General features: G+C 37.4%; 1 protein-coding gene across 1 annotated transcript in view; it reads right to left on the bottom strand.

The window, feature by feature from the left end:
* Nucleotides 1-27,451, bottom strand: part of FAM3C (FAM3 metabolism regulating signaling molecule C) — a 51,773-nt gene that overhangs the window by 10,551 nt on the left and 13,771 nt on the right. The window contains exons 3-8 of the mRNA XM_045792759.2: nucleotides 25,038-25,142; nucleotides 17,082-17,111; nucleotides 15,794-15,917; nucleotides 6,505-6,563; nucleotides 5,294-5,344; nucleotides 3,259-3,343 (exon numbers count right to left, since the gene is read on the bottom strand). Of these exons, the coding sequence (XP_045648715.1) occupies nucleotides 3,259-3,343; nucleotides 5,294-5,344; nucleotides 6,505-6,563; nucleotides 15,794-15,917; nucleotides 17,082-17,111; nucleotides 25,038-25,142 (454 nt within the window). The remainder of the gene's footprint in view (nucleotides 1-3,258; nucleotides 3,344-5,293; nucleotides 5,345-6,504; nucleotides 6,564-15,793; nucleotides 15,918-17,081; nucleotides 17,112-25,037; nucleotides 25,143-27,451) is intronic.

Raw genomic sequence — 27,451 nt, 5'->3', positions numbered from 1 at the left:
TGGGTAGGGGTGCCTGGGTGGCTCAGCTGGTTATGTGCCTGCCTTTGGCTCAGGCCCTGATCCCAGGGTCCTAGGATGGAGCCCCACGTCGGGCTCCCTGCTTGCTAAGGAGCCTGCTCCTCCCTCTCCCGCTCCCCCTGCTTGTGCTCGCTCTGGTGAGCGTATGTGCCTGCGTTGTCTCTCCTGAATAAAATAAAATCTTCAAAAAAAGGGGGGGGGGGGGGCTCTTTTGGGTATAAGTGGGAGAACAAAGTATTCCTTATGAGGCAAAATCCAGCAGCTTTATGTACAGAAAAGCACTAACACATCGTCAAAGCTGAGCTTCTATTCCCATGTAGGAAGGACTGGGTATTCCACCACTGATGAACCATTTCAAATGTTCCACAATCAGACCCCTGCCAAGGTATACGTTTATATTTTGTTATATTTAATAGATGGAGATGGCCATTTATAAGGATTGTCCATTTCTGTATAAAGGACATGATATAATTTATTTCACCCGTGTTTGGAAGAAGGGAAGTATTCGAAATACAAATTCATGTGCCCCAAACTGAAAATGCACACAACTGACTTCATGTAACTGTGCAGAAATGGAACCATATACTGATACACATACAAGTGTAAAGACATCAAAGTGTAGATGTCTGTTGTCTTACAGGTTGAACGTTTTCTGAGGCTGCTTTTGGTATAAGTGATGGGCACCAATAAATAGCAGTTAAAGAAACACCACCATCCTGCCTTAGTTCGTAGGTATGGCTACAATTTCTTATTAGCAGAAGAGAAACAGGTCTCAAGTCGAGCAGGTGTAATAATGAAATAACATGATGAAAAAGAGAGGTCATGTGCGTTTATTCAGAAAAGCAGGGTTTTTAAAAATTTTAAAACCTCAAATTATACACGTAATATCCTATTCTAGCAGCAAAAGCAAATAGCAAGTTGCTTGGTTTTTGATAAGGAAATCCTAATGACGTTCTGTTTAGTTCTATGTAGCTAAATGGCAATGGATGCTTATTCCAGTTTTAGCAATCTATGGATTTAACACATCCTTAGCTGAACCAGATACAACACATGTCAAAGAAAACACCTCAGCTTTAAAACGGTCACAAGGTGGCCCTGTTTTCTGGGGTCTTTTAAAAAAGATTTTATTTATTTATTTTTGAGAGACAGAACAAGCATGACCAAGGGGAGAGGGAGAAGCTGACTTCCCACTGAGCAGGGAGCCTGATATGGGACTCGATCCCAGGACCCTGAGATCATGACCTGAGCTGAAGGCAGACGCTCAACCGACTGAGCCGCCCAAGTGCCCAGTAGGCCATACACTGAAGTGGAATTTCAATGCTTTTCAATTAAAATCTGTAAAGGATATCTTTTATTCTTGATAAAAGTATCATATTTTCATCTGGATAAAATATCATAGAAGGGATCTGAGATACGCTATTAAAGGGGTCTTAGCCACCCCAGAAAGGTGATTTACTCTTAATTTTCATAAAATAGTTATTAAGAAATTGTAATAGTGGGGTGCCTGGGTGGCACAGCGGTTAAGCGTCTGCCTTCGGCTCAGGGCGTGATCCCAGCGTTCTGGGATCGAGCCCCACATCGGGCTCCTCCGCTATGAGCCTGCTTCTTCCTCTCCCACTCCCCCTGCTTGTGTTCCCTCTCTCGCTGGCTGTCTCTATCTCTGTCGAATAAATAAATAAAATCTTTAAAAAAAAAAAAAAGAGAAATTGTAATAGTGTCTTATTGGGGCAGGAAGAACAAAACTTCTAAAAATAAAGTCAAACCTATACAAAAACAGGCATTGTAAATCACTGGGAAATAATGAATACATTTTTAAAAATACATGGAAACAGTAAAGTCACTGGAAGAGGAAAATCTACTAAGTATTTAATTTGGAGATGGGAAAATACTGCTCAAGTATAAAAGAAGAAACTAAAATGAAAAATCCATACACCTGACTAAATAAGAATTAGTCTAAACTTGTAAAAGTCAAAAAGCACAATAAATTAACAAAAATAAACATAAAATCATGTATTTTCACATGAAAAATGGTTAATATCCTTAACATACCAAGGGCTCTTACACATCAGTAGGAGTCAACCTCAATGGTCAAAAGACACTTTACAAGAGAAAGACCCAAAAACACTTGTGTAAAAAAAAAAAAACAAACCTGCAATCTCATCAATAACCAAAGAGAGGCACACTAACAAAATCCCTTTCCAACACTTCTTAAAAACAATCAGTGTCCTGGAACTTCTGAGAGACATATTAAATTGGTACAGACTTTTAAAAAAAATCCTTTTTTAAAAACATACACATCCTTTAATTCAATACCTTACCTCAAAAAAATTTGTCTTAAGGAAATAAAGGTATTGTTGAAAAATTTTTAAGATGGTACATTTTGGCTAAGTATGAAAATCTGGAAATAGCCTGAGGGTCCAGCAGTAGGTGCTTTGTTAAATAAATTCTAAATCTTGATGCATGTTTAAGAATTATATGAGGCAGACATGAACAATTTTGTTATCAAAACTATTTAATGTTGTGGGAAAATATTCACCAAATACAAAAATCAAAAGAAACGCTGTAACTACTAGCATTCCAAAGGTTTAAGATGAAGAAAATATGTGTATTAAGAAAACTAGAGATGGAAACTAAATTATCAGTGGTTATCACTGAGTAGATGAACTGGAACTTGTTTTCTTCTTTGTGCTTTTCTAGATTTTCCAAATTTTACAACATACACAATTTTAAGAAAAAAGTTATAAATTGCCATGTATTAAACATTATGAAAAACATATCACACTTATCTTTCATGTTTGACTCCATTTCTAGGAACTTACCTTAAGGACATAATCAAAAGTGCAAAAACATTTATGGAAAAGGATGTTTATCGAAATGTTATTCATAATACCAAAAAATCTGGCAATAATAGGGAATTTTAAATAAAGGTGGGGCCCCTATGATCAACTGCTGGCAGGGCCATGAAAAATGCTACTGAAGAATATTAATGTTAGAGAAAACAATTTAAGGTTAAAAACATAATATAAAAGAGCATAACAAACTTGAGGTGTGTGGATCTAATTTTATGACAATATATGTATGATAAACACACAGAAAGAAGGAAGCAATAAAAAATGTTAATAGTGTTTATCTGGAATTTGATTACTTTGCTCTATTTTATAATTTTTTTCATTGAAAAGGTATTGCTTTTACAATTAATTATAGTTCCAAAAACTAATATAAACTTTTAAGTTTACGTACTTCGTTGCTCCATCATCATATGTTCCCATTAAGACAATTGTTCCATCTTGTATGGACTTCAGAAACTCAATAAATGGGGCCACATCTGAAGAAAAAGAAAGGATTGATGGTGTTGGGGTTTATTTAGGGACTAAGTAGCCATCACGATAATCTCTCAAAAGTTAATATTAACTAAAATATAAAGTGTTTGCAAATCAATAATTTCAAATATAGAGTAACCAAAAGGGAGACAAATCTTATGAACAGGGTAAAATGACCTTTATCCTTTAATAGGATCCCACCATCAACTTAGAATTTCCCAATCCTGATTCATCCTGTGTCTTTTGTACTGATATTCCAGGGGTTAAATGAAAAAACCGTAGCAAAGTTGTATGAAAGCATGACTTAAAATTTGAAAAAAGAAATTTGACGGGGATGGGGGAGAAGGGCAGAAGAAAATCTTCACAGATTCTCTGAGCATATGTAAAATTGTTGGTATGGGTACTTATCTAAAAGGAGGATACAGAGTTTTTATCTAATTCATAAAAGGTTCTTTAATTTCTTAAAAATTTATATAAACACACAAACACATGCATACATACATACACTCTGCGTTAAGGGATCTCTGGGCATACCTGATTACTGTAAACTAGGGAGGAATGAAGGTTCCATCTAATCATGGCAAATCTTATGGTCATTACCTGCTTCACCTAGTGCACCAACACACACAGAAACTTAAAAATAAACCACTTTTGTGGCGACACGCTGGCGATGCCAGAGGCAGACCACGTGCCACCAGCTGCTCTACGTCTTGAACTCTCCAATGTCCCCGGCCTACCGCTGCTTCAGAGCTGGGGCACTTCACACGTACTCAGTTTCCTTCCACAGCAAAAATTCCAAAGACGCGCCAACTGAATTCTATTTTATAATAATAGCATTTTCAATTCTGAGAAAATATAACAGAGGAGCTAACAAATCACTTCCTTTTAAACGCAAAGACGGAAGTCAACTGCAACTATTTCTTCACCTGAAGAGGCTTTTTGGCGTAGTTAATCTACCTGTGATGAAGCAACAGAGCTTCTTGGTCACGTAGCTGATTTCAACACAGGTTTTGCAAGAGAGTTTCCAGGTAATAAGTGTTGCTAGGCCAATTATGCCATTAGAGTCTAAAATTGCAGGCAGCATCTTAAGTTTATATCGTTTTGACAGCTATGAGAAGTCCTAATCTCATTTAAAAAATAACAAACTATTGCATCTCATTATAAGCTGAAGAAGTATTAGAAAAGCTGAATGGTCTGAAAATGTAAAATAAACTTCAAGAAGACTTCTAACTCTTGGTGTCGAGGGATTTTATAAATGGGTTGGAAACGGGGAGGTGCAGGGCACAGCCTCATGCTGAGAAATATCCTGAACCAACAACTCAGAAAAGAATCAAAAGATAAATCAGTGTCAGCCTTACATCAGATTTGAGGAAGAAAGTTCTTTTGGGCACACTCTTGTTCAAGGTGCTAGGTCTGCATGTGGGTAACTGACCCACACCTGTTCCCTGAGGAACTTCACACTAGGAAGATACCCGTGAACAGCTCTAAGCGCAATGAACTATAAAGAAAACACCTACTCTCAAATATTCATCTACTTAATAAGAATCCTAGTTATAATTTACTTTTGAGACTAACAAATCATTGCAAAAAAATCAATTCAGTTAAAAATGCTTAAATTGCTTATGCCCTTCTCCAAATTCTTCTTTTTAAAAAATTTCAGTCAGAGACTTAAAGGATCCAAGGCTTTCAATTAGTTATTCTACAGAAAATAGGACTCAGATTTTTAGAATCTCAATTTTGATACTATTGCTCTTAGCTACATACACAATTTCTATAAAAAAGCAAAGTAAAAGCAATGTGACCAATTGCTTAAATATAGCTGGATTTTTAGTGAAAAGTAAGAGAAAATGAACTAACATAAACATACCATCAATCTCTCATTAATGTGCTACATTATATTGAGAGGCTTAAAAAGTCAGCGCTAGCAGAAGAGTTAACGTGTTATTCACACTTACCTCCTCCCCACATGTCAAAATATTTGGTGTCTAATACTTCTCCTGTTTTTCCTGAAAGAGATGGAATTCATGTCAGATTATGCAACTGAAACATGCCCTATGTAAGACAAGTGATCTTAGCCAGTGATGGGTGTGGCTTCATTAGCAGAAAAAGAATTATTCTGAGAAAGACCTAAAATCTGAACTGTATGCATCTGAAAAATATTTCTAAGAGTAACTTTTGGATAAATTAAAATTCTGGACTTTTTCACGAATCTTATAAGCCAAGGAGCAGCAAACTGGAGTCCACAGCCGACTGCAGACCGCTCAAATTCAGTTAGATAGTTTCATCCTTATGTGCTACCATCTTCCCTTATTTAAGAATTACCAAAAAATATGTAAACCTTTTACAAAAAGATGAATTGATGATGTTTTCTACCACTAAAGCCATCTTTTAAAATTTTTTCACTGATTTCCCTTTTCAAATGTTTTTTTTTTTTTTGCTATCAATTAGACGAATACGTATAGAACCTTTTACCTAAGAAAATAAAGAAAGTAAAAATGCAGAAACTTAGCTTTTGTTGTGAAAGAAAGAAAAAATATTTTCCTATACTTAGGAACTGGTAAGGTGGCTGTGGTCCCTAATCACCCTATACAGCCTTAGAGGGTTACTGTACCAGAAGGAAAAGACAAGCATGCAGTTAGGCCTTATTTCATGGGTTCATATTTTCATCCTTGATTTTGCAAGAATACTCGAGACCTTCAGGATTCGATGAACTTATTTTCACTAATGAATTTATGTGACAAATGTGGACAATACTAAAGAGTTAACGATTAATTTTAACTCTTCATCCCTCTCCCCACCCCTTCCATTAGGCCATCACCCTTTGTCGTGTACACACCCTCATGTCTTTCTATCTTCAAATTGTTAGAATCCAACATCTTCAGAATTCACCAATTTAATGTTAGATTGGTTTTAGCCTGACAACCTCATGGGAAACTCTCCACACACTGCACAGCAAGTGGGGTGCTTCCAAGAAAGAATGCTCTCACATTTACACACAAGTCCACGTATCGTTGGTTTTTTAGGAGGATGTGAGGAAGTTGGGAAGAGGGCTTTCGTGTCAAGGGTAGCACTTTCTGACCTGATCCCTTGATAACAGAGTGCATTCTACTTTGGGCCACATGAATATCCACTGACCACATCTGAAAGGTAAAATAATTATGCTTACCATTTACCAAGGCAACATTGATCCCTCTTCCAACATTATTCTTAACACCACTCATTAAACTGAAGGAGAAAAGTCAAGACAAATTTAGAATTAGATACTACACATAAACATGTATCAGAGAAATAAAGACAAGCCAAAAAAAAAAGTTGGGGATATTGTACATACACATAATTGTTTAAGAACTGCAGTGGAGATTAAAAGATCGCTACTACATCAGAGAAGACAGTCTAATATTAAATAATTTTAAAGCAATGTCCTTAAGTAAGATTTCACAAATCAATATATTAAAAAGTATCAGGGCCTAAATACCAGACCATTTTTTGCTACTGTGTCAGGTTATGAAATACCATTTCAGAAAATCCTTAAAACATGTGGACAGTATGCACATATTTTGCACCATCCTCAAAGGATCAAACAATTGATAATCTCTTTTTTACTTTTTGCAATATCCATGAGACATGAAACAGAAGTGAGATACTTTATAATCTGAAAGCAAGAAGAGTTTCACCTACTTCACCTAATTGTAAACATTCTCTCAGTGATTATCAATGTAAAATTTCTCTATACCCAGAAGAAGGAATCTTGTATTCATTTAATCACTGCATCTAACCACAGTCACTTGTATTGTTACATCTGAGATAATCAACATCCAGTGGCAGCTTACAGACCACTACGATTCTGTGAAATAGAAGGGATGAGTGGAAATGTGCTTGTGTAACGGTTCAGTTTGCTGAATTAGAATTAATAAATTAAACTGTAGGTATCTGCAATTCTAAAGATTCAAGGTAATAGTAATACTGCCAGTGGTGTGCTATTCAATGATTAACAACTGGTCTGAGGTCGATGGAGAGGGGGAAGGACGCATATATGACACACACATGTCCACACGTGGGACACCCATACCTACACATACAGGTGCCTAAGCTGATTATAAGCTTTACTGATACAAATGATTTGTAGCACACAATTTCACAAACAAAAAAAAGCTATAATATTGCATTATGCATCCCACATAGCCAAGTGATTCTCAGAGTATGTTGATTTTCATAGAACTTGCACCTGTAGCTAATGCATGGCTGCAGGTGACAGATGAGTGCCATTCTAACACAAATGTTGGATGACATTTCATTTAAAGAGTAAGACACCTCTTCATATACCTGTTGGCCATTTGTATTCCTCTTTTGAGAAATGCCTATTTAGGCCTTTTACTCAGTTTTTAATCAGGTTTTAGGTTTTTGCTAGTGAGTTGTAGGAGTTCCTTATATATTTTGGACGTTAATCTATCAGATATATAGTTTGCAAATTTTTTTCCCATTCAGTAGGTTGACTTTCCAGTCTCTTGATTGTTTCCTTTTCTGTGCAAAAGCTTTCTGGTTTGATGTAATCTCATTTGTCTACTTTTGCTTTTGTTGCCTAGGTTTTTGGTGCCTTACTCAAAAAATTCACTGCCCGGACCAATGTCATAAAGCTTTCTTCCCTAGATTTTCTTCTAGTAGTTTCATGGTTTCAGGTCAAGAAACTTACTTTAAATATCATGATATAGGTAGGTAAAAAAAAAAAAAAGTAGAAAGAGAAAAATCATGTAAACATTACTCAGAAGAACACAGGATTACTATTCAATAATAAAGAAGCCAATTTAAAAATGGCCAGGGTTTGGGGGCGCCTGGGTGGCTCAGTCGTTGGGCGTCTGCCTTCGGCTCAGGGCGTGATCCCGACGTTCTGGCATCGGGCCCCACGTCAGGCTCTTCCGCTGGGAGCCTGCTTCTTCCTCTCCCACTCCCCCTGCTTGTGTTCCCTCTCTCGCTGGCTGTCTCTATCTCTGTCAAATAAATAAATAAAACCTTTAAAAAAATAAAAAAATAAAATAAAATAAAATAAAATAAAAATGGCGAGGGTATGAATAGACATTTCTCTGAAAAGGATACACAAATAGCCAAAAAGCAAATGAAAAGATGTTAAATATCATTAACCATCAGTGAAATGCAAAAATGAAAGCACAATGAGATACCACTCAACACCCACTAGGATGGCTGTAATCAATAAGTCAGATAATAACAAGTATTACGTGGAAAAGTAGAACCCTCATACACTGCCATTGGAAGGTAAATTGGTGCAGATACTTCAGAAAATAATGTGGTAGCTCCTCAGATAGTTAAACACAGAATTACAATATGAACCCAAATCCAGTCCTAAGTATGTATACAAGAAAAATGAAAACGTGTCCATACAAAACTTATACACAAATGTTCATTATTCATAATAGCCAAAAAGTGGAAACAAACACATGTCCATCAACTGACAAATAAATAAACAAAATGTGATATATCTATACTCAATGGAGGATTATTCTGTCATAAAAGGGAATGAAGTACTGATACATGCTACATGGATGAACCTTGAAAACACTATGCTAAATGAAGAAGCTGATGACAAAAGAACCCCTACAGATTATATAATACCTTCTATGTGGTATGTCCAAAATAGGGAAATCTATAGAGACAGAAAGTGAAACATGGTTACTTAGGGCTGGTTGGGGTGGGGGGGAGGGAGTGGAATGGGAATGGGGAAAAAGGTCAACACAGCTAAAGGACACAATTTCTTTGTGAGGTATAAAAACGTTCGAAAACTGTAGAGATGGCTGTACATATCTGGGTATACTAAAAACCGTGACTGTATGGTTGAGTGAATTGTATGGCATGTGAATTATATCTCAATAAAGGTGTTTAAACAAAAGAAAGTAGGAGTGGCTATATTAACACCAATTAAATACACTCCAGAGCAAAAGAAAATTACCAGAGAGGGAGATTACATAATGATCGAAAGGTCACTTCACCAAGAGAGTGTAAACCTAAATGTGTATGTATCAAGAAACTGAGGTACAAACTATGTGAATCAAAACCAGATAAAATTGACAAGAGAAACAGACGAACGTACAATCACAATTACGTCAACAGCCCTCTCTCAACAACTGATCGACAGAAAATTACCGAATGTACGGAAGAACTCAACAACAGCATTAACCAACAGGGTCTAACTGACATTTAAAGAACGTTCTATCCAACAAGAGCAGAATACACATTCTTTTCAAGTGTGCATGGAGCATATACTAAAGGTAGACCATATCATGAGTCACAAAATAAACCTCAACATTTTTAAAAGAATTGAAATCACACTAAGCGTATTATTCAACCACAATGAAATCAGTAACAGAAAGATAATAGGAAAATTTCCAAACTAAATTGGAAACTAAAAAACATACTTCTCAATAATCCATGAGTCAAAGAGGAAGTCTGAAGGGAAATTAAAAAACACAATGAAATGAGTGAAACTACAACTTATTAAAATTTGTGAGGCATAGCTAAAAGAGTACCAAGAGAGGAATTTATAGCACTAAGTACTTAAAAAAAGAAACTAAAAGGAATGCCATAAACCTAAAGTAAGCGGAAGGAAAGAAATTAAAAACAGCAGAAATCCATGAAACAAAAAGCTGGTTTTTAAAAAGGTCAATAAAATTAACAAACCTTTAGTAAGACTGACAGAGGAAAAAAAGAGAAGACACAAATCACCAATATCAGAAGTGAAATGGGATATCACTATAGACCCTGCAGACAGCAAAACCATAAAGGAATACTATGAACGATTTACCCATGTAAATTTGACGACTCAGATTAGACCATTTCCTCAAGAAGTACAAACTAACACAATTTATCCATTATGAAATAGATGATTTAAATAGTCCTGTAACTATTAAAGATATTGAATTCATAGTTTATAAACACCTCACTGGAAAAATCTCTAAGCCTAGACAGTTTCACTGGAGACTTGTACCAAATGTTAAAAAAAAAAAAAAAAAGAATCAACATTACTACACACACACAAAAAAAGAATCAACATTACTACACAAAGAGAAAAGAGAATACCTCCAAATTTATTTTATAAAGCCAGTATTATAATACCAAAACCAGAGTAAGACATCATGAGAAAACTACAAACCAATATCCCTCATTAGTATACAGGCAAAAATCCTCCTTAACAAAAAATTAGTAAATAGAATTCAGCATATTTAAAAAATCATAAACCATGACCAAGTCAGGTTTAGCCTACAGATACACACGTGTTTTAATATTTAAATAGTTAACGTAATCCACTATATTAACAGATTTAAGAAAAATCACACGATCATTTCAATGCAGAACATGCATTTGACAAAATTCAACATCCATTCATGATAAAAAGTCCCAGAAAACTAGTAATAGAGAACTTCCTCAACTCGATAAAGAACATCTACAGAAATCTACACCTAACATCATACTGGATGGTAAAGGACAATACTTTTCCCCTAAGAACAGGAACAAGTCAAGAATGTCCATTCTCATCATTACTATTCAACACAGTAATGGAAATCCTAGCCAATGCAATAAGGCAAGAGAAGGAAATAAAGACACACAAATCAGAAAGGAAAAAATAAAGCTGTCTTTATTTGCAGATGACATGTTTGTCTGTACGGACAATCCCAAGGAATTTACAATAACAAAAACAAAACTCCTAGAAATAATGAATTAATTTAGCAAGGTTATAAGATACTAGACAACACACAAAAATCAATTGTGTGTCTATATACTAACAATATGAAAACTGAAATTAAAAATACAATGCCACCTACAATTGCTTAAAAAAAGGGGGGGGGAGGATACTTAGGTATAAATCTAATAAGCATGTATAGGGCTTGTAAGCCGAAACCCACAAAAATGGTAATGGAAGATAACAAAGAATATATAAAGAGAAACGCCATATTCATCAACGGAATAGTAAAGATGGTCAATTCTCTCCAAATTAATACACAGATTTCACACGACTCCTAACAAAATCCCAGGAAGATTTTCTGTACATAGAGGCAAGGTAATCTAAAATGTATATGGAAAGGCAAAGAAACTAGAGCAGCTAATTTTGAAAAGAAGAAGAAGAAGAAGAAGAAGAAGAAGAAGAAGAAGAAGAAGAAGAAAATAATAATAATAATAATAATAATAATGGGAGGAATTATTCTACCCTTCTTAAAGACTTACTCCAAACTAGTATAATCAAGAGCATGTGGTATTAGTGGACAGATTAATACACAGATCAACAGAATGAATACAGAACCCAAAGCCAAGTGGAACCAAAAAATACACCAATCGAAATAGAGCCAACTTATTTTCTAACAAAGGAACAAAAGCAATTCAATGGAGGGAGGACAGTCATTCCAACAAATGGGTGCTGAAGCAACTGGATATTCATAGGCCAAAACTGAACCTCAACCTACATTTCATACTTCATTCAAAAATTAATGTAAAACAATCACAGATTTAAATGTAAAACATAAAACTATAAAAAATCATGCAGAAGAAAATCTTTGAAGCCCACAGCTCTGTGAACAATTTTTAGACATGACACCAATCCATAAACAAAAAACAAAGCACATCCATGAAAGAAGAATAAATCAATAAATTAGAACTCATCAAAACTGCAAACTTTGGCACTACAAAAGATCCTAGTGAAAAGGGTGTCTAGACAAGCTATAGGTTGGGAGAAAAGAGTCACAAACCACATATCTGACAACAGGATGCATATCTAAAATGTATCTCAAAAACTCAAATTGCAGTAATAAAAAAATAAAAACAATCCAATTAGAAAACGGACAAAGACATGAATAGGTATTTCACCGAAGGGGATACACAGGTGGCAAATAAAATGCATTAAAAGATATTCAACATCACTAGCAATTAAACTGAGATATCACCACACATCTGAACAGCTAAAATAAAAAACAGTAACACCACCAAATCCTGGCAAGTATGCAAGGAACTGGATCTCTCATACATTGCCGGTAGAAATGTAAAATGGTGCAGTCACTCTGGAAAATGTTTGGCAGCTCCTTACAAAATTAAATATACGCTTACCACACAACCCAGAATTCCTGGGGATTTTACTGCAGAGAAATAAAGATGTACATCCACACAAAAACATGCACGTGGTGCTCACAGCAGTTTTACTGGTTAGCAGCTGAACACTGGAAACAATTAAGTTGTTCGGTTGAGGACAATAGGTGATGGACAAACTGCAGTATACCCACAACACAGACTATTACTCAGCAGTAAAGAAATAGTAATTAATATGCATCAGTATTTCAAGAGCATTAGGCTGAGTCAAAAAAGCCAATCTCATATGGTCACATATTTTATGATTCTCTTTCTGTAACATTCTCAAAACATCAAAATGATAGAAATGATAAAAAGATGAGCGGTTGCCAGGGGTCAGTGATGGTGGGGGTGACGGTTATTAGGGTAGTATAAAAGAGATCTCTGTGGCGATAGAATAATTCTGCATCTCAACGGCTGTATTGGCTACACGTATCTACACATGTGATAAAATGACACAGAATGACACACCTTGTACCAATGCCAATTCCTGGTTTTGACACTGTTATCTAATTAAGATACAATCATGGGGTAACTGGTAGAGAATACACAGGACTACTCCAATCTCTGCAACTGCCTGTGATTTCTGTAATTATCTCAAAATAAAGAGTTAAAAAAACAACTCTCCTTGAAGGTCCATTAAGAAACGAAAAGCATAAAAATTTGATTTGGAAAAGCTTAGTAGCATTTCCTTAACTATTTATCTACCCATATGGGTTGCATATCTGCCTTCAAAATCTTTCTTTTCATTCTCTAAAATTTACATGTAATAAAGCAGACTTTTTTCATGTGTTCAAGAGTAGTTCTGAAAGGTGAGCCGTAAGGAAACCGACTAAACACGCTGCCCAAAAGAAGGCAGTTTCAAAATGCATTTGCTCTGCTCCTGTGAGAAACACATATGTGAACTCCATCATTAATGCTAAGAAGCAACAGCTATGATTAACCTGTTACATTAATCATTATGTACCATGGTGTCTTGATACTTAATAATTAAAGCTTCACAGCGTCTTCTCCATCTTGGAGTAAGCGGCTGTGTCTATCTCAGAGCAGAAGTACGGGCAACAAAGAAGCAGTATGGCACAGGCTTCCCACCAGAGGGCAGCAGCTAACCAATTTTTAAAACCTGGAATTAGGGCAAACCTGTAACTAGCAAATGACAAACTACTGAAGATTTTCAAATATATAAATTTATAAATATGTAAACCAGTCTTATTAACACAAGTGGAAACATCTTCTTTTATCCTTCATGAATATGAAGGTTCCCCCACAACCATTCCACATCTCCAGGCAAAAAATCGAAAGAAAGTATTATATAGAGAGACAGATACTACATCTTTGAACATAGTTTTGTTTCGAAGACCTACTTTATGTTTTAACTACCCTATCTTAAAATGATTAGTTTAGAGCAGGGTTTAGCAAACTATATAGCCCATGGGACAAATCTAGCCAACTGCCTGTTTGCTTTTGGTTTTATTATTTATGAGCTCAGAACGGTTTTTATATTTTTAAATGGTTACACTTTGAATGGTTACATAAGTACTTATACACTCTCCTTGATTTTACCTGACCCTTCCAATCAAAAACGCGATCTGGCCCCTCAAGGTAAAGTAAATGAATAAATCCATCAAAATAGTTTGCTATATATTCCTACACCAAACATGAAGATTATAATAAAAGGTGAAATATTATCCTAATATCCACTTCATATAAACTGAGATCAAATGAGTATATCCCTAAAATAAAAGCTATATCTTCAACATAAGTAAATTCTAATGGGTTCTCTAATGCAAAATAAAAAGAAGCTACGATTCCAGTACTGCGTGACACTTGATGTTTATACGCAGCATTTTCTATCCCCAACTACAAAGTTTGGAATCCATGTTAATCCCTACAGTATATCCTGATGCATCCGTCCTTAAAACCACAACCACCACCCTAATCTAACCATCGTCTTTTGTCTATATTGGGGTTACTCAACCTCAGTCTATGACGGCGTTACAGACCCGATAAATCACGTGGAAATGCTGTCCCGCCACACCGGGGGAGTGTCAGAGCATCGCGGCCCTTACAACAGTGCCACTACAGCCGCAACATTTCAGAACACCTCCGACCTTGATGAATGTCCCCTGCGGAGCAGAATCATCCCCACCGAGCAGCTCTGATCTGGACTAGTCGTCTCCGAAACGAGTGCGCATGTACTCAGGGCATGTGCAGGAAAATATTAAAAGCGCTACTTACACATTGTTGGTATCTACTTAGATATTCAGTGATTGCGCATGAAAACTGTCACCACCGTGGAGAGGGGCAGCGTCGAAGAGCCTTGGCAGCCCCGGTGAGGGCCTTCCAGTTGTTCTCTCTATTCTACTTCTTGACTCAGTTTATACATCAGCCGGATAACTTTTTCAACATCAATGAAATCATGACGTGCCAGAATCTGAAAACCTTCGAGGACTCACACACTCAGGACAAGCCCTTCGGTTCCTGGTGGCCTGGCCCTGACTCCTCGACCTCCTCTCACGCACCCCCACTGCTCTGCACCGCCCCCGGCTGCTTGAACAGCTCATCGCTCTAATTTCCCAGGGAACAGCGGATTAAAAGCAACCACCTAAAGGGAGGGCTTGTGATTTCAGACAGCAACTTCACGTGCAAATGGGAGTCAACGTGAAGGCAGGAGACGGAGAACCTGGAAACTGTACTTGGAGAGCATCGGAGCACAGAAACCACTCAGCTTTGTGGCCAACGGTTCTGCACCACAACAGGGGGAGCTTATGACTGGATTATTTCACACTTTGATGGGCAGCACTCAGACACGAAAAACGAAGGATGTTTGTGAGAGAGCATTCATTCATTACCTAGAGCAGTGCTGCCAAACGGGCCTCTTCGCAATGGTGGGAATGCTCTGCGTCCAGCTGCGCGGGCACAGGCCGAGGGGGGCTACTGAGCACTTGGAATGTGCCTAGTGTGACTGAGGAACTGAACTTTTACTTCTCATTCATTTCAATGAATTAACTTTTTCCCGATTACTTAAGAATCAGAATTAAACTGTCACATGTGCCTATGGCTACCGGATGGGACAGCTCAGATCTAGAGGATTCACAAGGAGGAAACCCCTCGTCTTTACACGAAGCTGGATAAAGGCTTCTCATGTCACTCTAAAACGAAATTTCAGAATTTTAAGGCTCTTTAAATGCCTGGGCGAAAAAACTGTGTAATGAAAACGGAATCACTTTTCTTTAAAACACGTCCAATACATTTTCAAAAGATGCATTAAACTCAGGTTCAATTTGCTGTAATTTAATAGCACACCATATACTCCCAGACTGAAAAATACTTACACATTGTCTTCCAGGCAGATTTTGGGTCCCACCACATTGGCTGCTCCACTTGCCATTTTAAAAGCAAAATGCTTCTCGGGGCAAGCTTTTGAGATTCCGCATTTATATCTGGGAGGTTTTGTAGCTTCGGGGAGAGATTTTTTAAATAAAGTGTTAGATTCTATAATCAGTTTGTTTCATATCTTAAACCAGAAAGAGCATTATGTAAAAACACCAAGACACACATTTCTTAAAATACATGCCTTTTTCTTCCCCTGAGGGTTTCAAAGAACCACAAAACAAACAAAACAAAAAACAGAACCACCTAGGAAACAAGCTAATAATTGACATAAATGAATGAAGTAATAGATCTTGAGAAAGGTAAATATATTTTATCTAATTTTTTTTATTTTTCAAAAGTTTTTAATTTAATCTCATAAGCAATGTTACATTAGTTCCAGGTGTAAAACAGAGATTCAATAACTCCATATGTGATTGTGTCATGCTCACAGCGCAGCTACCACCTGTCACCATACAACACTATCAAAATACAACTGATTATTTTCTTTACGCTACAGCTTTTATTCCTCTGACTTCTTCATTTTTAAACTCAGGAGTTTATTTCTCCTACTCCCCTTCACCCATTTTGCCCATCCCCCAACCATCTCCCTTCTAATTATTTTTAAGTTTATTTTTAAAATTCAGGATGGGGGAGGGGAACCTGGGTGGCGCAGTCGGTTAAGCAACAGGCTCCTGGTTTCAGTTCAGGTCCTGATCTCAGGGTCGTGAGACTAAGCCCCGCATAGTGCTCTGCGCTCAGCCCAGAGTCTGCTTGAGATTCTCTCTCCCTTTCCCTGCCCCTACTGCTCGTACTCTCTTGCTCTCTTTCTCTAAAATAAATAAATAAATCTTTTTAAAAAAATTCAGGATGGGGGAGGTTTTGAATTGCTACTTTACATTTCTAGTCCATATACGCACAACGTGTGGTTAACTCTAGAACGAGTAAAAAGCCTAACACATCGCTGAATATCTGCTCACGTTCTAGTTCTAACGAGGAATTATTCTTTCACGCATTTTCTGTACTTTTACCACTGAAACTAAAAGCACTAATAAAACAAAATATCCATTACAGATACCATTATATACCAAGAATATTCAGCTGTCCAGTCAAATAGCATCCTTATAACTTAAAAAGGTCTAAATCAATTTTGCTCATGTTGAAATCTCAAAATTGTTTGAATATAAGTGCTCATATGCCTAAGATAAAACAAAATAAACCATGTGCAAAACACTGAGATGAAATACTTACAACGTGCAGCTGTGTCCAATGCTGACCTTGCTAGGAAAAAAAAGAAAAGGTTATCTTTATTAGAAGGAATAAAGCTATTGTCAAGTGCCCACTTTTTAAACATGTATGGAACAGACTTATAAAAATGAAAGTGCCTGAATTCTTGCTCAGTACACAATAAAAAAATCAGAATATCGCTCTAGAGAAAAAGTGTGAAAGTAACTTTAGGCTACAAAACTCACTATAAACAATTATGCAGAGGAATTATGGACCATAGTATTTAATTATTGATAGAACATTTTATTCTTTCTTTACATTTTATTTTTATTTCTAGTTTTAATTTAAATCCCAATCAGAAAGATACTCTACAAACTTAATTTCTTTTTGAATTTATTTTTCAATTTTTTTCAGCGTTCATGAGACATAATCGACACATAACACTGTGTGAGTTTAGGTATACGATATGTTGACTTGATACATCTATAAATTGCAAAATGATAACCAGTATAGTACTAGCTACCACCTCCATCACATCACATAGTTATCAGTTCTTTTTTTGTGGCGAGAACATTTAAGATCCACTTGCTAATATACATTCAAGTATATGATACAGTATTATTGGCTATAAACACCATGCTACATTAGAGATCCCCAAACTTGTTAATCTTATAACTGGGAGTCTAGACCCTCTGAGTGAAGTCTCCCCCTTACCTTCCTCCCAACCCCTGGTAACCACCATTTTACTGTTTCTCTGAGTTTGTCCTTTTTAGATTTCACATATAACTGATATCATACACTATTTCGAACTTCCCTTTAAATGACCTGAAATACACACACTCAGTGACTATTACGGTGTTTAGAAGTTGATCCTGCTGCACGGTGCCATGTACACATGCATATATAGTCCTGGAGAATATACATAAACTTATCTTGGTGCTTAGGCTAGGAGATTCGGGGGGCGGGGAACACAAGGAGTTCAATTTCTCTAGAATAGAAATGTATAGGGTGTAATAAACAAAATAAGGTCAATTATTAAGACTTTTATAATTTATCAGTTCAAGGAAGCCAAAAGATCAACTTTCAACTTTAATGCAGTAGATCTCAACCTGGCCATCTACACTTAGAGCTTTTTAAAAGCACTAACACCTGATCCCAGCCTAGGGGATTACGAGTCAGATCATCGACAGTATTGTGGGCAGCCATTTCCTGATTTGGCTAATAAGTATGCAGTGTTACAAATATTTGCCAGCTGTCTGACTATAAATAGTCACTGGGGTTTTAGTTCTGTACTATTTTAGATAATTGAGAATTTCCTGTAAGTCCAGTACTCAAACTGAAGAACAGAAAGTTAAAGGTGAAAAATAACATGTAAATGTTTAAAAAGAGGAAAATGACCAAGTAAACGAAGGTTCGTTAACTCTATAAAACACTCAGAATATTATGCGCCACTGAAGTCATAAAGGCAATGGAGTAACGTGGAGAAAGTCTAATGCATGAAATAAAGCAAAAAAAACAAGCCTTCTCTATAAGTATGAAAAATATTCATGGATAAGGACAAAGACTTGAAGGGAAAAAAAAAACCACTTAATAAATTAGAGTGCTGGGACCCTACTGGGCTCATTCTTTTAATTTCCTTAATTATGTCATAAAAGTAAGGGAAACATCAATTCTAGAGATCATCTGGTCCAATGCTCTCACTTTTGTAAACAAGAAAATGAAAACCCAGAGAGTGATAAGCAGCATAAACACCAGATATCCTCAATTTCACTTTGCCCTGAACAAACAGCCTCGGGTGTTAAGACATTTACAGAAAAACTGTTCAAATCAGACATTCTGGTACGCTTAACTTATGGTAACAAGATACGGGGAAGACAGTGGGATCACAACAGGGGTAATATAACAGAGCTCATTCACCTATGCTGGGTACTCTTATAAGTACTTTTTCATGTATTACTGATTTAATCATCATCCCTGTTTCAAAGAGAAAGAAACTGGGAACTGAGAGGTTTACTGATTTGTTTCAAGTCATAATTAACAACTTGCAGAGATAGTTTTCACAGTCCTATTTCACTCTAGCACCCAAACTCATACTGCACTGCAAAATGGGAAATGTCTGAGGTCCTCTGATCACATGCATAAAAACTGCTAGTTCTGCTCAGAGCAGGAAGCCAGAGTAGGGAGCTTTCACAACAACCCTTCTGAGTGCAGAGGAGTCACGACTCAAGACAAGGAGTGTGCAAGGACAAGGACGCTGCTGAAGTCATCCGGATAAACAGGAGCAGCAGTTGGAGCAAAGGTAATGACTGTGGGTTTGGAACAGGTAGACCGGTTCAGAACAATTAAGGAAGCAACACTGACGGGACCTGGGGACGGACCAGATGGAGGGACGATGGAAAGGGAGGAATCCAGTTTTCCTCTTGGACATTCGGCTTTAGAAGCCTTCATTTATTCATTCACATGAACCAATGAACGAAAACACCGTATCTGCACTCAGATGCTCATAATCCAGTGAGACGCAGGGGTAGGGGATGGGTTCAGTGCCGGACCTATCAGTTTAAGATACTTGGAGAAGATCCAAGTGGGAAAGTCTCAAAGCCAGCTCTAAATGAGATCTGGGATGAAGATATAAATGGAAAGTTAACAAAGGATAAGGCCACCCAGAGAGATCTCTGGGTTTAAAGTCAGGGGGCTGACAAGAGAATTGAGAGACATCAATAGTCAACTAATGCTCAGAAAGGAATGTGGCTGAGCAAAGGGAGGTAGAAGAAAAGCCAGGATGAGTCTCTAAAATGGTCAAACTAGTTTGCTTGTAAAACTTAGGAGATTAAAAAAAAAAAAAAGGATAAATGCTACTTAACTCAAAAAATGTTACTGGGATAGGATTTGGGGAAAACCAGTTTCTTAATCATCTTTTAAATACATAACATCACCTCCATTTACTTTGTTAAGAGTAAAGAGAAAAGACGCTAAAGGTTTAAAAAAAACAAACAGGGGAGCCTGGGTGGCTCAGTCAGTTAAGTATCCAAATCTTGATTTCAGTTCAGGTCATGCATGATCTCAGGGTTGTGAGATCGAGCCCCCTGTCGGGCTCCGCACTCAGCGCAGAGGCCACTTGAGATTCCCTGTCCCTCTGTACCTCCCCCGCTCAAACACACACGTTCTCTCTCAATAAATAAATAAAATCTTTAAACAATAACAAACAACTCTTGGAAAGACTGTTCTTTCCAGACGAAAACTAATTTTCATCTAATATTTATCAAAACTGAAATCCTTCTACTAAGCCTGCAATTCTGAGAATTTTAACACCCGAAAGCCAAACAGGTAAATTTTCACAAATAAAGCAGGATGTTCTCCACATGTAGAGTGTGGGCACAGCATGCCAGCAAAAATCCCTCCTTCCCTGCAACCTGTATTCCTCCAACTGCCTTGATAGCTTCATTTCTTAATTTCTTTCACTATATGCAACTTTTCACTTTCAGGAACAATAATAAACATTTTTTATTTGGTTTGCTTTTTTTTTTTTTTAAGTTTTTAAATTTTTTATTTTAAGAAAATAAACAGCCAGGCATCATTTTATTTTTACTGTGGAAAAATTATCACGAATTATTCAAGATTAAATTGCATCAAGATAAACTGAGCTTTTGTATGGTTTAGATAGAACCTATCTTGGGAAAGCTAAAGCAGCTTACTGACTGTGGAATCTTCTACATCAACTGAATTTAAGTTTCAAATTACCAGTTGTTTTTATTGCTTATATAATCACTGAACAATTAATTCTTTAAAAATCATTTAAAATGACTGAAAACAAAGGTCTCCAAATCTATGAAATAAGTAACATATCAAATAGAACATTTATGCTCTTCAAGAAAAAGGTTAATGGCTTAATCATTATTATCTACTCTTCTCAGATGAGCTGAGAAAATGAATTCACTTGGAATTTTTTTTTTTTCAGATTTGGGTTTCATCAATGAATGCTGTTCAATGAGTCAAGCTACAGAAATCAGAACTATTTCATACTTTAGTTTTTAATAATGTCAAGCAATTTATGTATATACTATTGCAATGGTCTAAATCTGAAAGGGTAAAAATAAATCAACTTAAGAGAACAGTAAGTACTGCAGCTATACATGCAAAAATAATCGGGAATGTGTTCAGTACATTCACTAGTTGTTTAGTATCCGTGATGAAAACTAACACTGTTAAAATGCAATCATAACTAAAACTCACAGATTGTATCCATGTTGATATCCTGGTTGTGCCACTGTAGATAGTTTTCTAAGATGTTACCCATATGAGAAACCGTGTAGAGGGTATGCACAATCTCTATGTATTACTTCCCACTTCCCACAAATGCATGTGCATCTGCCTACAATTATCTCAAAAAGTTGTGTGAAAAACTTGTTTTTAAAAAATCACCATGTATTTTAGTAATTTCAACTAAATGTGAGCAAAATTTTTCATTCTTCCATTCTAGAAATGAGTTCATTTTTCTATAACAGTATGATACAATCAACCTGAATCTAAATTTATAGAACTATCAAGTAAGCTATTATATCAACAAACAGAAAAAAAAGGAAAAATTCACCACCAACAGAACTATAGTTCACCTCATGGGACCCCCTAGTATAATGATTATGGAAACAATTCTAATGTTGAGTTAAACTTATCACCCTTTGGTAAATTGAGTTAGATGCTAAGCAAATAGCAAAGACAACCCTAACTCCATCTTTGCTCAATTATTCTGTGATGAGAATTAAAATATAACAAATTAAATTTTCACCAATTCAGTAAGTTGGAATCCAGTAAGGTTTTGTGGATATAGTGTATGACTTCAGTTACAAAATAAGCCATCTGCCCTAAGAATGTGTAAATCAAATACCCAAAACACACAAAATAAAACCTTGCAGATTCCCAACATTAGGAAAAATCAAAATGAAAATTAAGAGACCACTATCCTAGTCGAAGTAGCTCAGCGTTTGTTCATAACTGACTACGAGTGCCTTTTTAGCTAATAGAGTTCTACATGAATCCCACTTTGGAAATACTGTTCCTCCCCATGTAAAAATCCTAATCCTCAATCATTCATTTTCCATTCAATCAGCACGTACTGTCTACACGTACGGCCCAGTGTTAGAGCTGGGTGAAGCACCAAGGTACGACTGCCCTTAAGATTCACTCTCTAATAAGGGGAAAAAGATACATGGAAAATAAAAGACGTTCAATGATGTAAGCCAGAATAAAATCAGTGCCGAACTGAGATGTAAGTCCTATGCTTTAGGAACAAACAGTTCAAAAAAGAAGCAACACATTCTAATAGGAAAAGAGGGAGGTTCAAGCATAATTTCTCTCAAGAAGGGGCAGTTCAGAGGAATGAGAAGGATTAACAGAGGAAGGGGCGCTGAGAAAGATGTGCAGTGTGAGGAACCAGCACGAGCAAGGCTGGGGTGTGTGTCTACAGATCCCGCACAGACGGGCACAGCAAGTGTGAGGCACAGGGTGGGGAGGGGCAGGGCAGACCACAGGGCAGATGGGCAGAGGTGGGTTGAGGGTGTGAGTGCCATCCTAAGTAGGGACTCTGAGTTTACTCTCTAGTCGTCAGAAGTACTAAAGGTTCACGACTGTTAAGAGAACTGCTCTGGCGGCGATGAAACAGACAGATACCAAGGATGAGAAACAGACATGGAACATCCCTTGCATGTTAACAGACGGTCTGGACTAGAGATGGAGACCCAAACTAGGGCAAGCACTGCCTGTGGCTAAACCCAAGCCTCTTCTCTCTGAAAACAGTGGGCCTTTTCCCAAAGTGGTTTTCTTTCCTTTTTTTTAGATTTTATTTATTTATTTGACAGAGATAGAGACAGCCAGCGAGAGAGGGAACACAAGCAGGGGGAGTGGGAGAGGAAGAAGCAGGCTCCCAGCGGAGGAGCCTGATGTGGGGCTCGATCCCAGAACACCGGGATCACGCCCTGAGCTGAAGGCAGACGCTTAACCGCTGTGCCACCCAGGCGCCCCGCAAAGTGGTTTTCTTATGTGTACCCATAGTCCCATTGCCTCCCTTCTCTCAAGGACCCTCTTTTTCTTGTTTGCTCAATCTCATCCCATTGACTTGTAACTCCCTGAATCTTTGCTCAAAGCCTATAGACAAGCGAGTCTCTACTTTAGTTCAAAAAAGAAAAAACATTCAACTTGCTTCTGCCTCAAGCTACCAGCCCATAATCTTCTTCCCTTACCATCAATCTTTCTTAGGTGACCTGGCCACACACACTGTTTCCCAGCAACAGAGTCAGTCCTCAATGCCTTTAGTGTTTTTCTGCCCCATTATTCGACTGCAAGCAGCTATGCTCTCAAAGGACACCAGGCTGGCCTCTCCATAGTAACAGACGTAGGCAGAAGTCAAATGTCACTGTGCTTTGTAATGACTACTCTCTGCTGGATCCTAAATATATGTCATACTAATTTCATTATATAATATACATACATATTATATAATGTGTGTGTGTGTGTGCACACACATACACATATACATTTTTTTTAAGGGGCGGGGAGAGGGAGAGGGAGAGAGAGAATCTTAAGCAGGTACCACGCCCAGCGCAGAGCCCAACCTGGGGCTGGATCTCAGGACCCTGAGATCATGACCTGAGCCAAAATCAAGAGTCAGACGCTTAACCGACTGAGCCACCCAGATGCCCCCCTGGATACTTCATTTTAAAATGGGTGTTGAAAAACAGATGGTTCAGGAGGAAAATAGCCAGTACACTGAGAAGAAGGTCCAAAGGGGGGAATTCCATAATTGGAGAAGACGAAAACTTATAAAAAGACAGCCTGAAGGAGTATGACTGCACTTTACTTGAGAGCTCATCAGTGTGGCAGAGAACTCCAGCAGACGGAATATCAGTGCACTGATGCTACTGGGTAGTACAAAAGACAGAATTCAGTGCAATATAAAAAGTACTGTTAAGTAGTTATTGGAAGAACAGTCACCGGAAAATGTGTATACATTACACATCAGAATTGTCTAAAGCCTCGATACTCAGTATGTGGTCTGTGAGTAGAAACCTCAGCAGCACCTGGGAGCTTGTTAGAAATGCAGACTCTCAGGCCCCATCCCAGACACTGAATCCAAATCTGCATACCAAGATCCCGGGGAGACTCCTTATTAAAGTTGGAGGACCAATGGTTTAAGGGAGTCTTGAAACTAGATGTGAGAAGAAGTGAACGAGGTCTCCGGATCCCCTCCAAATACTAATTTATGGAAAGCAAAACTCACTATTCCAGAAATATCAAAGTTGTTCCAACCAGTTTCTGCCTAATGGGTCAAAATACTGTTTCTAGGTTTCACATTCTCACTTTTCACGCATAATTTTTTAATAACTTAAACAACGCTTCAACCAAAGCATATTCAAACATTTCAAAGGTTAACTTATTTTACTAACTTAGGAATTTTGTTAAAAAAATGAGTTAAAGTAGCTTACAATGGTATATTTACAATATAACATCAAATAAATTGGTAAAGAGAAAAATGATGCAGAAGGAAATAAGGTTAGGAAAGCAAGATGGATTTCTGTGGCTGGTATTTAAAATGCATTTTCATGACTCCACTTGCTAATTGGGGCCTAGATTTGGTTCTAAGTTTTCCAGCAGCCAACTCAAATAGTGTATGATATCTTCTAGAACATTCATTTAAAATGCCATGACTAATGTCTTAGACATGAATGAAATAGACCCCATTAAATGTATTCAGAATGCTGAATAGAAGATTCATGCTTTATACTGACTTAATTTTATGACTTCCTATTGTATACTTCAGAATATTCTAACGGGTCACACTTATTGATATAACAACATATTCTTTTCTAGACAGACTAAACAGCAGAGTTACTCGATGCTGATAACTTTAATTTATAGACAGATAAATTTAATTTATAAAAATTTATAGACAACCAATCAAAAATAAGAAGGGGGAAAAATGGGACTTACCGAACAGATTTCCTAAACTTGCATCCATTTTTATTTCAAATACTTGAGAAATAACATAAAATGTCAGTAAAAATACTGCCACAGCTACCACCAACTTTGCAGCACCTAGAAAAGCGCGGAAATAATTCAGCATGAGCTTGTGAGACCACAGAACTTTTATGAATGCATTTTCATGAAAAACTTAAGTTTACAAAAAAATTTCTTAAAACTAAACTTTATCTCATGGATCTTGTTTTTACTTGAGTTACAACAAAAACTGCACCAACCATCCATCAAGATAAGGGATTTTCCTGATCCAAGAATTATCGGATTGGCTAGCAACCCAAACACAGGACTGACTGCTTGACTCAGCTGCCTAATTTTTTCATGAAAAAACAAAACAAAACCACCACCAACAAAAAAACAAACCTGCTATCAAGGGCTGGCTGACTACACAAAAGTACCCTGGCAAGTGGAACACCATCACCAAGTATGCTGGATGATGCATCCCTAACCCTTGCCAAGTATGAAGGGCAATACTGCACAGGGACAACACAAAAATGCTGGACCTTATGGAGATACGTCGGCAACAACCAGGATGCTCACTAAGTGAGGAACTCTCAAGTGAAATGTAACCGGTTTACTGTCCTATCACCAACCAACCCATCTCTGAGAGCTACACAAGCGCTGCTGGTAGGGCGAACAACAGAGTATTCATCCGCGTACTTAATACTAGCTTAAGACAGGCCTCCTCGAATCCTTAGAGGACTTAATCTGGCACCTGTCACATATGCTTCATAATGCAATTACATGATAAGCTCCATCAAGACACACTCGTAGACCTTCGTACCTTTCTATCTTTAACCATTTCTGAGTCCCTTACAGAGTTAGCACGGTGACTACTCGCTAAGTAACTGCTGAGTAGGAATCAACAACTTATCTTTTTTTCTCCAGGCAAATCTAGGAAAGAAAAAAAATTGTGCAAGACAGGAAAGGAAATGGAAAATGATGGGCAAGAAACATCCTCCTCTTTCCCCTAGAATCTCAGAGCATCTCACTAGGTTATTCAGGAACAATACTAATTTTTGCCTGTACAATCTCCATTCCCCTCTTACCAAAAGTTTAATCTATATTGATCTAAAAGAGGTAGATGGGATCAGCAGACATCTCTCCACCCTTAAGGAAACAGAAGCCCAGAGGTCAGGCAACTGCACAAGATTACAAATAACTTAGCAGCAGAAGGCCCAGATCCAGGGATCCTGAGAGGGCCCAGTGCTTGGTACGGTATCCATTCTAACACCAAATTACCACATTCTCCTAAAACACTACCAAAACTCGACTCAGTAGGTAAGGAAAAGTAAAAACAAAACAAAACAAAACAAAAACCAAAAACAAAAAACGACTATGTTCTTCTAATTTCCTAAACCCAAAGAACTAAGACTACATCCTTCAAGGAGTGGCAAGAGAATGAACTGCTGATGCCGGCAAAGGGCCAGTGATGCTGAGAAGTACCGGTTTCACAGAGCCACTCATTTCTATTTAGAAACGCTCTATAAACACAGAAATGAGATGGCAGTGAGGAAGTCTGACTACCCTAATCAATCTCCCTACCTCCATTTCCAACCTTTTCCTCTCCAAAAATTACATATTTTCAAAAGTAACTGCAAGTTGCCTGCATGTTTAGTGCATAAGAGAGCAAAATTCCAATAGGCTTTGAGCTCTTGCCCCCAAGGATCTAGCAGAATGCCTGACGCAGCCATACTCTCAACAAGTGTTTGCTAATAGATGAATGGTCAGAGGTGACACATTCCTTCTTGATCACTTAAGACCAAGGGCTTGAAGACTCTGTATTACATGACAGTCTTAACCACTCACTTCTAGCAATCATGAGCACGAGCAACCAGAGATAACTGTTCCCTGTCCCTTACAGCAGATACATGAAACCTTTACTGTTTAAGATTAAAATAGTGAAATGAGTAAAATATCAACGGTTATAATACGTGAAAGTTCTAGACTAAATTCAATACCAAGTTAGACCTGAGCCTACACTAAACAAGCTATCTGCATCATATATACACATATGTACACAGACGCATTCGTCTATACAATACACACACACCCCATTTACTGAGTGCCTTCTAGAGAGCTAAATGCTTTATAAGCATAATCCCATTTGCACAGCTTTTCAAGGTATTATTTTCATTTTACAGATTAGAAATCAAGGCTCAACATTTTCAGATCACTTGCCTAAGGTCATATAACTAGTTAGCGGCAGAAGTGAGTCTTCAACCCAGACCTATTCACGGACACTGGACCATCAGAGGAACTAGGAGGAAATAAAAGCTCTACGGCACAGAAAAGCTAGAGATGGAGAAATGAACTGGTAACAGAACAAACAGATGGTCCCCGAGAGGAGCAGGCAGGTGGAGACTAGC

This window comes from Ursus americanus, chromosome 3, assembly GCF_024610735.1.
Source record: "Ursus americanus isolate L20-20 chromosome 3, mUrsAme1.1.p, whole genome shotgun sequence".
Classification (NCBI taxonomy): domain Eukaryota; kingdom Metazoa; phylum Chordata; class Mammalia; order Carnivora; family Ursidae; genus Ursus; species Ursus americanus.
This window is presented reverse-complemented; position numbering and strand designations above follow the sequence as displayed.